The sequence below is a fragment of the Pararge aegeria genome, chromosome 7 (assembly GCF_905163445.1).
Source record: "Pararge aegeria chromosome 7, ilParAegt1.1, whole genome shotgun sequence".
Taxonomy (NCBI): domain Eukaryota; kingdom Metazoa; phylum Arthropoda; class Insecta; order Lepidoptera; family Nymphalidae; genus Pararge; species Pararge aegeria.
In genome coordinates, this window is record NC_053186.1 from 10,796,492 (window position 1) to 10,809,179 (window position 12,688).

Consider the following 12,688-nt stretch of genomic DNA (forward strand, 5'->3'; position numbering starts at 1 on the left):
TATAAATAAAATAAATCATTACATTTTTAATGTAAGTCTCATAATATATTAAATCATTTATTTCTCTCCGTATTCATTCTCTTCTATTCTCTTCTCGAGCGGGAGGAGATCATTATCTACACCCATGTACACCCAACAATAGAATATCATCATAGTAAATAAAAGCTGTATTTGACAGTTTGACAGTTCAAAAATAGGAGTGCTCCGATCGTCACCAAACTTTACAGGATTACTCGCCTGGTCAATCCGGAGATCCTGAAAGTTTAATTGAAATCGGTCTAGCCGTTTCGGAGCCTATACGGAACATACCCACACACTTTCTCTTTTATATATATAGAAAGATTAATATATGTATTCATTCGTCATCAGTCAGTCCCCATCCCCCAGTCAGTCCCCAGTAGTACCCGTAACACAAGCTACAACTTTAGGGCTAGATGGCGATGTGTGTATGGTCGTAGTATATTTATTTATTTAACGGCGATTATTTTCACTCTTAACCTCATCTGCTGGGTCCGTCAAATAATACTGAAAACATCGTAAAGCAACTTGCATGCCTGAGAGTACTCCATAATGTTGTCAAAGGTGTGTTAAGGCCACCAATCCGCACTTGGCCACTGTGTATGACTACAGCCTATACTCTTCTCGTTCTAACGGGAAATCTTTGAGTACAAGAATTGCTCCCTCGCAATCAAAGAGTCGTTATCGCATATTAAAGTCTATACCGTCAAAGTACTCGTTTTAGAGACTAAAAGAGACAGCCCTAACCGAAGAATTGTAAGCAAATTTGAGCTTTAAAGTATGCCATATTTTAAAGCTCAAATTTGATCGTTATAGTTTTCGAGTATAGAACAAATGTTCTTTACTCGAAAACTATAACTCGATTGCGAGCGAGCAAATTTTTTACTAAGGTTACTGTGCTCTGCAGTGAAATGTGTTAATAATGATGAAAAAAAGTGAAGTTATTAATGATTACGTTAACTGGATCGCTTTAGTAATACTATCTGGGTGTGAGATTTTCTACCTGCTTCTACTTATTCAATATCGTGGATACCGTATCCAATATTGTCACTAGATGGCGCTCCTTCGATATCCTCCTTCGATTTAAATCGTACTTAGTTTACTTTCACGCGGTCGGATAAGTAAACGTGCTGGTACCTAGAAAATCTCTAAGCACTCTGTAAGAGTCTGCTTCTTTATTGAAAGTCAGTTACTTTATTGAAAGTTTTATTTTCTACAATTGCCAAAATACCTGATGATAAACTTGTGAAGTTATAATAATGGTTAAAACTATGCTAACAATTTTTTGTTCGATTTTCTAGCATTGCACTGACATAAATGCAAATAAGTAGGTACTAAAGCAAGTGAATTTTCGCGTGACGCCTTGTAAATGAAATGAAAATGAATACAACGTGTAAATGAAAAACGAAATATTACTTCACAGGCTTTAGATGTACATAATGTACTCTCTGAGACTCATCTGTGAAACCGAAAACCTAATCGTTTTTGAGTACACCACTGCCATAGATTTTACTGAAATAAATCAGATACAGCCCTAACGCCACATGCAAAAGTAAAATCAAGTGACAGCTGTCACTTTATTAGGTACGCGTTTCTTTCTTCTATCTTCAATAGGGTTGTAAACACTGAGAACTTTATAAATTAGTTTGTATGGAAAAATAAATATCCTTCTTTTGATTTAATATTTTTACAGGGGGATTTCTGAAATATAATTTTGCACCCTTCAACAGTATTTCGTAATTCCGTTACACGTTGTATACATAATTTTTATTAAGTATATTAATCTATCTAGTAGTAGTATTGAATTGAGCGTAATAGTCATCGGTCGGAGTGTTGTTGTACACGACTTCTTTGAAATATTTCTCTTTCTCCTTTTGCTGTAACGCCAGAAGTTGGTTTTCTTCCATAAGCTGGCGAGCGATATCCCTGTAATATATAAGTAAAATATTTACCCCTTATTTTGTTAATGTTATATTTAATGTTAAAGTAGCGGGTAAGACTTCGATTAAACTTGCTTTAAGGCTAAAGAAAAACATCATTAGGATAATCGCGGGCTAAAAAATAAACTGGTCACCTATTTAGAGAACGGGATTGTATGAATCCTGAAATGTGTATTTTACCATTTTAAATGTCAAAATACAAACCAACTTAAATCAATGAAACATGAAAAGTTACGGACTTTTGTAAATCCCCTTAGTTGTATTTCAATTCTGGTCTGATCCGGAGAACCCAGAACGACTAGACCACTAGACCACCGAGGTAGAGACTAAATAGATTGCAAAGTAGGTACTTTCATAAATAAATTCTAACCTCCTTTTTCGTTGGTCCTGAATGTCGAGTCGAGCCACTTCGTTCTGTATGGATTTGCCAAGAGCCTGCCATTCAGCCTCCATTTTATCTTCAGCCTCACGTTTTGCCTGAAATATGTAATAAGGCATTGACATATATAATTAAGCATACAATAGCCTACAACAGTCCACTTCTGGACTAAATACTTCTCTGAATAAAACACCATAAACACCGCGCTGGGTAGACGGGTTGGTGGTCGCAGTCGATGGTAGGAGTAGAACCGACAACTGTATTCTAAACTGCCTGATCCAGGGGGCTCAATCTATCAATAATACCTATATTGGTATAATCGATCTCTAACTATCAATGATTTAATCCATCCATGAAATGTACAATGTCAGCACGAAGTACCTGTTTTAAAGTGAAACAACAAAAACACGATGGTTGCCAGAAATACTGAAGGTATCTCTAATAGCATCTAGGATCTGCTAATAATCACAACTCTTGCATACCGACCAGTTGGTGACCGGAGTACGGAACTTATGCTTAGAGGATTTAGAGGAGGATTGCTGCTAACTAATGCTTAGAGGATTTTGGGTCAGCTGGTAAAGTATGGTTATACTACTGTCCTAAGTTAACAGAGTCTCATTGATTAGATTGTAGATTTAAATTGTCAATTTGTGATTCTGCCTGGTATGAATTCACTTAGATAATTTTCAAAACTGTTAAATGGATATTATTAATAAATAACTGAAAAACTTGCTCATATTAAACTGATTTACTATTATTTGAGATTCGGATTTTTGTACGTGAGTATGAATTGTCAAAACACTAGCTAGTTTTTGAACTTCTTGAACAAGCACAAACAATCGATTGTGCTTTAGATCAGCATCAAAAATAGTAAATACTCACCTTGGCAGCAGCCATTTGTTCTTTCTGCGCGGCGTAGAATTTCTTTAATTCTTCTTGGTTCATCCCCTTGTACATAAAACCAATAGCCCTAAAATCATCATCATCATCATCAAATCAACCTACAATGAAAAGGGGTTAAGGTCGTGGTCCACCATGCTGGCCCATATGGCTGCGGATTTATGGACTCCACACACCTAATTCATTACGTGCTTGCAAGCTCTTGCTTGTTATAACAAGCAAATGTTTTCTAATCGAGATAATACAATAAATATAAAATTATTAATATAATCCAGAGATACCTGGTTCATAAAACGATCGTTGACGGAGTTATAAATGGCAATTGGCTAATAGGCGTCAGCCTACTGCGTGAGCTAGAGACGATGACTGTCGAATTAGGTTACGTAGATCCTGGATGACTAAAAGTCTATTTCATATAACAGTATACTTACCTATTCTTTCCGAGAGCACTCTTAGCAACGTCAGGGTTCTCCGTAAGCATATCTGACGTGAGGTTATTGTACATTTCGGCGGTGTTGTCGGCCTCTTCTTGTTCTTTTACTATCTGTTCCAACTGTTTCTTCTCGGTCGCCTAAAAGGGAGCCTCAAAAATTGTGGCCGATTGTCATAGAATATAGCTTTAGGACAATCGCTATGCCTTTTAAAACTTCTTTAAATCTTTGGAGAGAAATGTTGCAAGTTGTAACGAGACGTGAAGAAGAGACCAATTAAACTGCTAAGATTGTTCCATTCTTAAAAGTCTGCATTACAAAAGATTATTTTGCGACTCCTCTTTAAACGTTTCCAACTTTTATGACGAAGACAAAAATTGCTATTACATAAACTTTATTTACTTTGTCAGAAGGTTTGAGATATTTGAATCTACGAACTGTCAGATTTCAATATAACATTCAATAAAATTTTTAGAAAGAATTTTAATTAATACCAAAGCCTCGTTGTAGCGCAGGTTGGCCTGGCCCAGTCTATATCTGCACTCCCTCTCCAGTTTGTCCAATTCACCCGCGCGTGCGTCTCGCGCTTTAATGGCCATCTGAAATATGACTTCTCAATTTGTGATCTCGGATTATTAAAACTATTGTTTAGTTAATTACTAACTTCGGTTAAATTGTTTCCCCGATTGCGTAAACTCATACACGCGACCGAAGAATGTTTCAACGGATTTGAATTGACGGTTAAAGAAAGAACTGCTCTAAGCTCAAGAAATGTCTAGGTCGATGATTATCCCTGTCAACGTGAAAGCAGCGTGTATGGGCTGTTTCCATGATTATAATTGACTTTAACGATAGATATTAGTGTTCAATTTACCATGTAAGCAGCCTCCGCCTGTCTGCGTTCCTCCTGAGCGGCCTTGCGTTCTTGCACCTGCTGCTCAAGCCAAGCATTCTTCTGTGCAGCCATTAGCTTCTTGCGCTCCTCGTATTCCAGGTCTTCGCCTTCGAATCTGTGAGGAGAAGGTAAGGGTAGGATATAATTTCATATTCTTTATTCTACGTAACGGATATTTTTTATGAGTTTGGCGTTAAATATTGCGTGTCCTTGAAAAACTACTGATGGGTTGATTAAGTTCCAATTATTTTTAATTATCTGGGGTTTTAAGGTTATTGTGTTAAGACTTAACGAATACTTAGAAATATTATTAAAGATACAGATTGTTATTAAATGTGATACGCTTGCCCTGATGCTGTCTAAGTTTACCTAACCAGTCAACAGCAGATGTTTTGTGTTTCCGCTTGCTAATTTGGTCTTGGTGGAAATGACTCAATGCTTAACGACTAGACTTAAGATGATATCTTACTTTTGTGCACTGGACATGCCCACCGGATCGCCATCAGATGCTCGTGGAGGAAGCTGCATTTTGAGGAATTCTGGGTTGTTGAGGTCGAATTCACGGCTGTCCTCTTTACGTTGATATCTCTGGCGGTAGCCATCTATTTCAATGTCTATGCGACGACGTTCCTGGAAAATGAGCGTAACCATTGTCAAATAACCTACACGGGCTTTAATGAAAGTTTAAAAATAAATAAGACTTTCACATTTTGAGAGGAAACCCATGTTCTTTAGTAGGCCATTAATGGGATAATAATGATGATAGAAGCACTGAGCTTACCTCTTTCTCTCTTGCCTCAAGCACGACAGCGAGGTTGCTGTCTTTGATCATCTGCTGGGCAAACGCCAAATTCTTTCTATTCTGCTCATCTTGCTCTGCGCGTTTTTCTGCTATTTGCCGATCAATAAATGGCACATCAATCTGAAACGAAATACAATTTTTGTTTAAGACATGGACAAGGAATTAAGCATTGTTCACCTTTGCTTTCGACGGCATTTTAAGATAATCCCGGTTATAACGATCGTGAAGATGTGATAATTGTTGTTTACCACAAAACCACATCTAGCAGCTTGATGGGTTTATACTCTGATTCCATCTCTCCTAAGACTGAGGAGGCTTGTCGGACACCAATAGGCTGAGCAAGATGAAGATGTTCCTTTAATCCTTTGGTGCCTGGCAGAGATAGCTACTAAGCCATAAAGCCGCCTTTCCTATCTCAATTTTTCTATAAATTACAGTTAAACTTATAATATGTTATGCCCTTCCATCAGTAACGGGTAGGTATGGGCCTCTGTGAGCAGAGACATCCCTTCGGTGGAAGACGATAGTATAAAATAATTGGGTATGATTGATTCAATTTCAAGGGAATTCACTCACACCAATTTTTCGGTTCCTGGCATTGAATATCCTGGATCTTCTCTCCAACTCGCATTGTCTCCTCCTTTCTCTGTTCTGAGCTTCTTTTCGGTCCTGGGCGTTCGATATCTGAAGCTTCAACATATCTACAGTTTCCAAAAAGCCTTCCCAAATATGTAAACTATACGAAAGAAATAAAAAAGGCTCGCGCGCAACGATTTAATAAATATTGTTGTCATAGAAACTGGCATGTCATAATGAGATTTTCCGTATATCTTTTAAGCTTAAAGCCTTATTTTGTGTATGAATTAACACTATATGAGTTCATATATAGCGGCATCGAACGAAAAAAGCTTTTTTCGTTTGCTGTATAGCGGTAAGAAAAAAATTTCAGGGTTCTGTAACAATAATCAGAAAAATTACTTAGAGACACTTAATTTATCGTACTGCCAGAGGTACACTTTGGATTGGCCTCGTAGTCTGGTCCTGTAAAATATATAGGAAAGTAGACATAGTGGCGTCACAACAGTTTCTATCGAATATAAGGTTTTCTCATACTCCACAAATGCTATGCAAAATGCTACAGCTAAATATGTGGTCTACGGTACTTAAGCCCTTTAGGAAACCGGTTTTTTTCGGAAGCTGGGAGTCGTTAAACCTACGAGCGAGAAGTTTAGTAAGATCATCAAGCTCTTTGCAACTGGATGCAGGTGGCTACCTGCAAGCGTAAACATGAAATTTAGAACTCTACAAAAGCCCCGTGCATTTATCCAGCATTGGAGGTTCAACGGTTGGTGTGATGATGGTGAATATATTGTTAATTGGCGGTGCTTCACCTCGTGACTCAGAGAGATCTGATCCCTTTTTGGTCTTGTCGTAGCTGCCGTTCCATCGGACTATGAGAGTGAGGTACTAGAGAGGCACAGACACTTGTGCACTATAATATCAATTGCGTAGTTGGAAAACCTCGCAGGAGATCGCCTAACGTGGCCGAAATCAGGTAAGAAATTGTTATTGAAATAGCTTTTCCAAAAAGGTTTTATGTAACTCATTTTTATAGTTGGTTACGGCTTGTGGGCTTTTTGTTTATCAATAGTCGTAAAACATAGTCTTTACTATATATTAAAAATCCATGATGACGAAACGCGATAATTCTATTAGAAATTAAAAGAAAAGTCCGTAGTTAGAAAACCTACTATAAGGTAGGTATTTTAGGCACGGTAACACTGAAAATGCGGCGATGCGTCTTGTCAGGCAATACCAATACGCTAGTAGAGTATATCGTATAGTAGTAGTACGGCGGCAACTCGTGCAGTGAGCGCCAACAAGGTTAGCATCATTCGCTCGATGAGGTAACCTCGCGACCGACGTGTTATTTGCTCGAGCGTGTACCGCGTACAAAATTGTATACAAACACTACGTTAGATCGAGAAAATCGCACCGTGATAAATAATAAACAGTGTTGCCATAATTAAAGTGATACATTAAATATTGTGTGAATTGTGCCGGTTAATTAAATGGGGTAAAATTAATTATGACAAGTGTGTTGAAAAAATCAAGGGGCTCAAAGGGAAAATCGGAATCAATGCAAGAAGATCTGCCGTCCAGATGGTGTGACAGAGCACACAAGGCTGAGGATGCTGGGAAGTTAATCAAATATATCGATGACAATATAATTGGCAAGGGAAATTCGTTCTGCGGACCTTTTGGACGACGTAAAGGTAGGTACTAAATTTTTTTTTGGCAGTCGCTCCGGTTTTCGATCATGAACGTAAGCAACAACGTCGCATCAATTTTGTACGTAACTTTTTTGCGAACTTTTTAAATTGTGCGCAATTGATTTTAGTATCTAAGAAAATTAATAATTGTGCTGTACAGTTTTACTTTGAAATTATCTCTGCTTTAAAATTAGAATTAATACAATTTAAGGAAGATTTTATTCAATTATGTAATGATAGAGAATGTTTTATTTTTGGAGCTGTAAATATGTTGACAATATGATGTGAAAAACTGCATTAAAAAAATATCAAAAATCTATACAGTTTTAGATACACAATTAAAAAATTAAATGTATCGTTAAAGAAAACAAAAGAGACCGTAAAAAAACTTGTTAAAAATTAAATCATTAAAATTGGTCCCGTCCATTTGAGCGCTACGTTAAATAGACCGACAAAACGGTCAAATCAAAAACATACCTTCTTTTACACCGCTTATTAAAAAATACATTCTCTGTGTTAATACAGGAATAAGTAAAAATCATTCAACCTATTTGCATGATGCATGCTTTCCGAAAATTCCACCCATAAATTCCAAGTTGTATTAACTGTAGAAACTGAAATTTTACGGTGGAAATAGGAAAAACATAGAGCACCTTGAATTGTCTAACGACATGCAATCATGCTACTTACTTATACGGTGTTGCTAGGTATAGCTAGGTTTCAAATAATAGTAGGGTTGCTTGTTCAAAGTACACTAATTATTTAATTGTTTCTAGCAGTTAGGCTCGCAGGAAGGAAGTAGTGAAACATTTTTCGATATGTACAGGCCAAATTGTACATTCTATATTCACTCTATATTTATATATTTCTGTGTGTAAACATATAATTGTATTCATGTATGCATTCATTTATATTATACTGAGAAAACTAAGACTATACTTGAACCTGACCCAGGAGTTGAACTTAGGACCTCGTAATCGCTACTCGAATATGTTACCATATTCGAGTAGCGATTCTAGACAAAAGAGACCTGTTTGTCTACGCGGTAGTAGCCTTAGTACGTATAATTGAATTTTATTTAATTAGATATATTCAGATGATTTTATTGATTGTGTTTTAAATAATCGGTTTTTGGCAGCCCTGCAATTCTAATAGCTGATGTTGCGTACAGTGACATGATGTATGTGTTTGTGTATCAAGCGCGTCAGCAATGTCAGCACATTGTCGTGTATGTGTCAAAAATAGAAATATATTTTGACGATCTCCGTGGTACAGTGGTGAGCACTGTGTTCGGGTAAATCGAGGTGACGGGTTCGATACCCGGAAGGGGTATTTTAGCATTTTTATAGTTACTGAATGTTGTCTGGTCTGGTCTGTTAGGAGACTCCGGAGATCCTACGGACAAAGACTCAATTAATACAACAAACAAATGGTATGATATCGCTTAGAAACCGATCAGGGGGTATGGCATTCATAACTACCTCCTCAAACAGGTTAGCACGCTACCATCTTAGACTACATCATCACTTACCCCCAGGGTTAAGGCTCTAAAGGCTAGCTTTGTAATGTAATTTAAAATATGGCCTTACCCCCTTCTCATTGTGGGATGGGACCCGTGCAATGTAGTGGGCCAGTAATGGGGTGATATGATGATGGTGAATCCTGTAAAATAATTCGAATAAGACATGGACACATAGTATACGCGATAATGTTGAGAATAGAAAATATAACTATATAATAATTTTACGACGTTTTGAATTTGGCTGTTCTAATATTAACTATGAGAGATAAGTAAATAAAATAAATATTCTATGACAAGACCCACGTCGCCATCTGACCCCAAAATATGCGTAGCTTAAAATATTCATCGGTCATCTTAATACCCATAACACATGCGTAAGAAAATGACTGATGTATATTTTAAGAATACCTAATATACATAAATATTCATAATAAATACCCAGACTTACAGAATCTTCATCACACAAACATTTTTGTAGTTATGGGAATCGAACCAACAGCCTTGAAATCAGAAAGCAGGGTCGCTGCCCACTGCACCAATCGGTCGTCCTGCGTCCATAGATAAGAATGTCGAGATAGAGCAAATCCCGGTCATTATCACTCCCTCCCAATAATCTTTACCTTAAACCCACCTTGCCGCTCTGGAACAGCGCGGGGTGGTGGGTAAGCTTTACACCCCGAAATTAGAATTTATCAAAATATTTTTTAGGGCGAATTTCATTTAGTGCAACACTCGGAATAAAATTAAATGACAATAGAAAAGCGATAATTTAAATAATCCAGTAAATTTTTTCCATGCTATGACGCATAGCTATTACTCACAGTATCTAGTATTTATTTAACATATTCAATTGTACTGATAAATTCGTTGACCTCTCTGGCGCAGTGTGTTGTGGTTTTATACTCGTAAGTGAGAATCCGGGATCCATCCCTGGCGGTTACACTACGTCAGAAAAACGTTCAATTTGACAGCAGTTACCTACTTAGCTCTTATTACGTACATCACTGTCAAATTATACGTTATTTTTAAAGATACCAGTTGCCAACTTGTAAACTCAATGAATAAGGCAGACCAGCATTCGTGCCCTCCAGCTTATATTTTGCTTGATATTCATAACCTAACTAATCTTTATATACCTGCCAAAATATTTGTGCGTTACTGAATACTCAATAGGTTGGCAGGTGCGTAACGTAACGGAAATGTAATAAATGAAAATGATTTGTCTGGTGGGAGGCTTTGGCCGTGGCTGGTTACCACCCTATCTACAAAGACGTGCTGCTAAGCGATTTAGTGTTTGGGTGCGATGTCACGTGGAAACCAATTAGGGGTATGACTACAATAAGGAGTATTCCTTAACAGATTATCCCCCTTACATCTTAGAATTCATCATCACTTACAGGTGAGATAGCAGTCAAGGGCTAACTGGTAGTGAAATAAAAAAATGTAACGTTGCTAATAGCAACTGTTAGCAAAATGTTTAATTTGACAGCGACAATAGTTAGCAAGCACTCGCTGTCAAATTGTACTCAGTTGCCAACGTGTTGAAAAACTTACTGAATTGGGCAGACCGTCATTCCTGGCCTTCAGATTCTTTTATGCTCGATATTTGTAATTAGAAGATATTTTAAGGGATTTTTACAAGAACTTCATCAATGAAAACGTTTACGCTTGCTACGGATTTAGGTACGGATATGCGTTTGATTTAAAACAGATGGGAGTGAATGGGTTATGTGTTTATCAGTGTTAACTAACAAGATATAAATACTGAGTCGCTGTTCCGTTTACCATGAACTAGTTAAATTTGTTGTAAACACATAGTCATTTGAAGACCTATAATTTTGCTATGACCTGCATGTCGCTGCGTTTTGCTACATAATTTATAATTTTTCACAATAAATCGTTTGCTGCATTCGGCTGAGTTCTCTCAACTATCAGCAATTCCGTTGCAGGTGAAGCAATTTAATTGTAAATGTATGTTTTGTTTCATCAATATAGATTCAGATAGGAATTAATAAATAAATAATAATAAATAAATAAACTACGACAATACACACATCGCCATCTAGCCCCAAAGTAAGCGTAGCTTGTGTAAGGGGTACCAAGATAGCTGATGAATATTTTTATGAATATGATACACATAAATACTTATAATATACAGATAAACACCCAGACACTGAAAAACAATCATGTTCATCACACAAACATTTTCCAGTTGTGGGAGTCGAACCCACGGCCTAGGACTCAGAAAGTAGGGTCGCTGCCCACTGCGCCAGTCGGCCGTCAGTTCGTCAGTTCGTCTGTATTTCACTAATAGCAAGTTTTAATTGTTCATTAAAACTTGCTATTAGTGAAATACAGACGAACTGTTCAAAACTTTCCCGTAAGAATTCGAGAAAAAACTCCGGTGAAAGGCATTCACCGAAAAAACAGGTTTTATTGTTCTTGGGAGATGGGAGCAAAAACCTCCTACTGAAGGTAGTAGGTACCTAGGGATGACGTGTATATCAATATAAACTTTGTGTTTATCATGTTAAATATCAAATTGATATGTAAATTTACATAAACGGGAGCCATGATCACGAAGCAATTACTTTTTTATTGATATTTTTTCTTCGTTTTACTTACCAGGGAGTAATGTTTCTTTGTTGCTGTTTTATATCTGCGAAAGACTATGGTACGTGTATATGAACCGACTGCTACTGATTTCCTTTTTTGAATTTAGTCAACGAAATTGTTGAAGTTTTATTAGTTGTTTCCATCATTTGAAACCCTTCAATGGATTGAATTCAATTTTATTATAATCTGTCAAAACATCAGTCATACTGATCAATGATAACTTATGTTATCTTATGAGCTTTCATATTTCAAAACAATATTCTCTATAAGGTCACCTGCCTTTCGGTATTCTATAGGATATATTTCGGAGAGTGCGCTCAGTAGTTCCCCCCTCGACTTTTACCATCGAACCGCGAGGCACCGTAAGGATCTGCATTCTTACGTGGTCGATATACCGCGGACGCGTACGAAGCGCTTCGCATCTTCGTTTCTGATCCGCACCGCTAGAATCTGGAATGCCCTTCCAGCTTCCATTTTCCCCAGTACCTACAATATGAGTACCTTCAAATCAAGAGTGAATAGGCATCTTCTAGGCATCCGCACTCCACCTAAGGCTGCATCATCCCTTACCATCAGGTGTGAATGCAGTCAAGAGCTCGTCTATAAACATAAAAAAAAAGGAAAAAAGTTGGTATATTTACTATTTTCTTTATAGATAAGCTAAACTATGTTATGTTAGTTAGTAAGCATGTTTATGCTTTAGTATTATAACAACTTTGAACATATCACAAGTAGTCGTATCGCGTACATTAGTATAAAGTAGATACACAAATAACAATTTATAGTATTGTTTATTACCACGATACGTTGACGTGTTCAAAGGATGTTCGTCTCGTGTTACGCTGTTACGCTGAAACGCATTAAACTAACTAGGCACTTACCTACTTAGGTGTTGTGTTATGAATTATTGTA

General features: G+C 37.1%; 2 protein-coding genes across 4 annotated transcripts in view; one reads left to right on the forward strand and one right to left on the reverse strand.

The window, feature by feature from the left end:
- Positions 1-1,759: 1,759 nt before the first annotated feature.
- Positions 1,760-6,124, reverse strand: LOC120625238 (RIB43A-like with coiled-coils protein 2). The gene is made up of 9 exons (XM_039892243.1): positions 5,942-6,124; positions 5,345-5,485; positions 5,033-5,193; positions 4,543-4,678; positions 4,163-4,267; positions 3,669-3,808; positions 3,220-3,307; positions 2,329-2,435; positions 1,760-1,944 (listed from the first exon to the last, which is right to left on the reverse strand). The coding sequence occupies exons 1-9, from the start codon at positions 6,062-6,064 to the stop codon at positions 1,803-1,805; spliced, it is 1,143 nt and encodes a 380-aa protein (XP_039748177.1). The 5' UTR covers positions 6,065-6,124; the 3' UTR covers positions 1,760-1,802.
- Positions 6,125-7,225: 1,101 nt separating this feature from the next.
- LOC120624937 overlaps positions 7,226-12,688 on the forward strand; it is a 114,869-nt gene continuing 109,406 nt past the window's right edge. For all 3 annotated transcript variants that reach the window (XM_039891765.1, XM_039891768.1, XM_039891766.1), the window contains exon 1: positions 7,226-7,641. In XM_039891765.1, the coding sequence (XP_039747699.1) occupies positions 7,455-7,641 (187 nt within the window). In that variant the 5' untranslated portion in view covers positions 7,226-7,454. The remainder of the gene's footprint in view (positions 7,642-12,688) is intronic.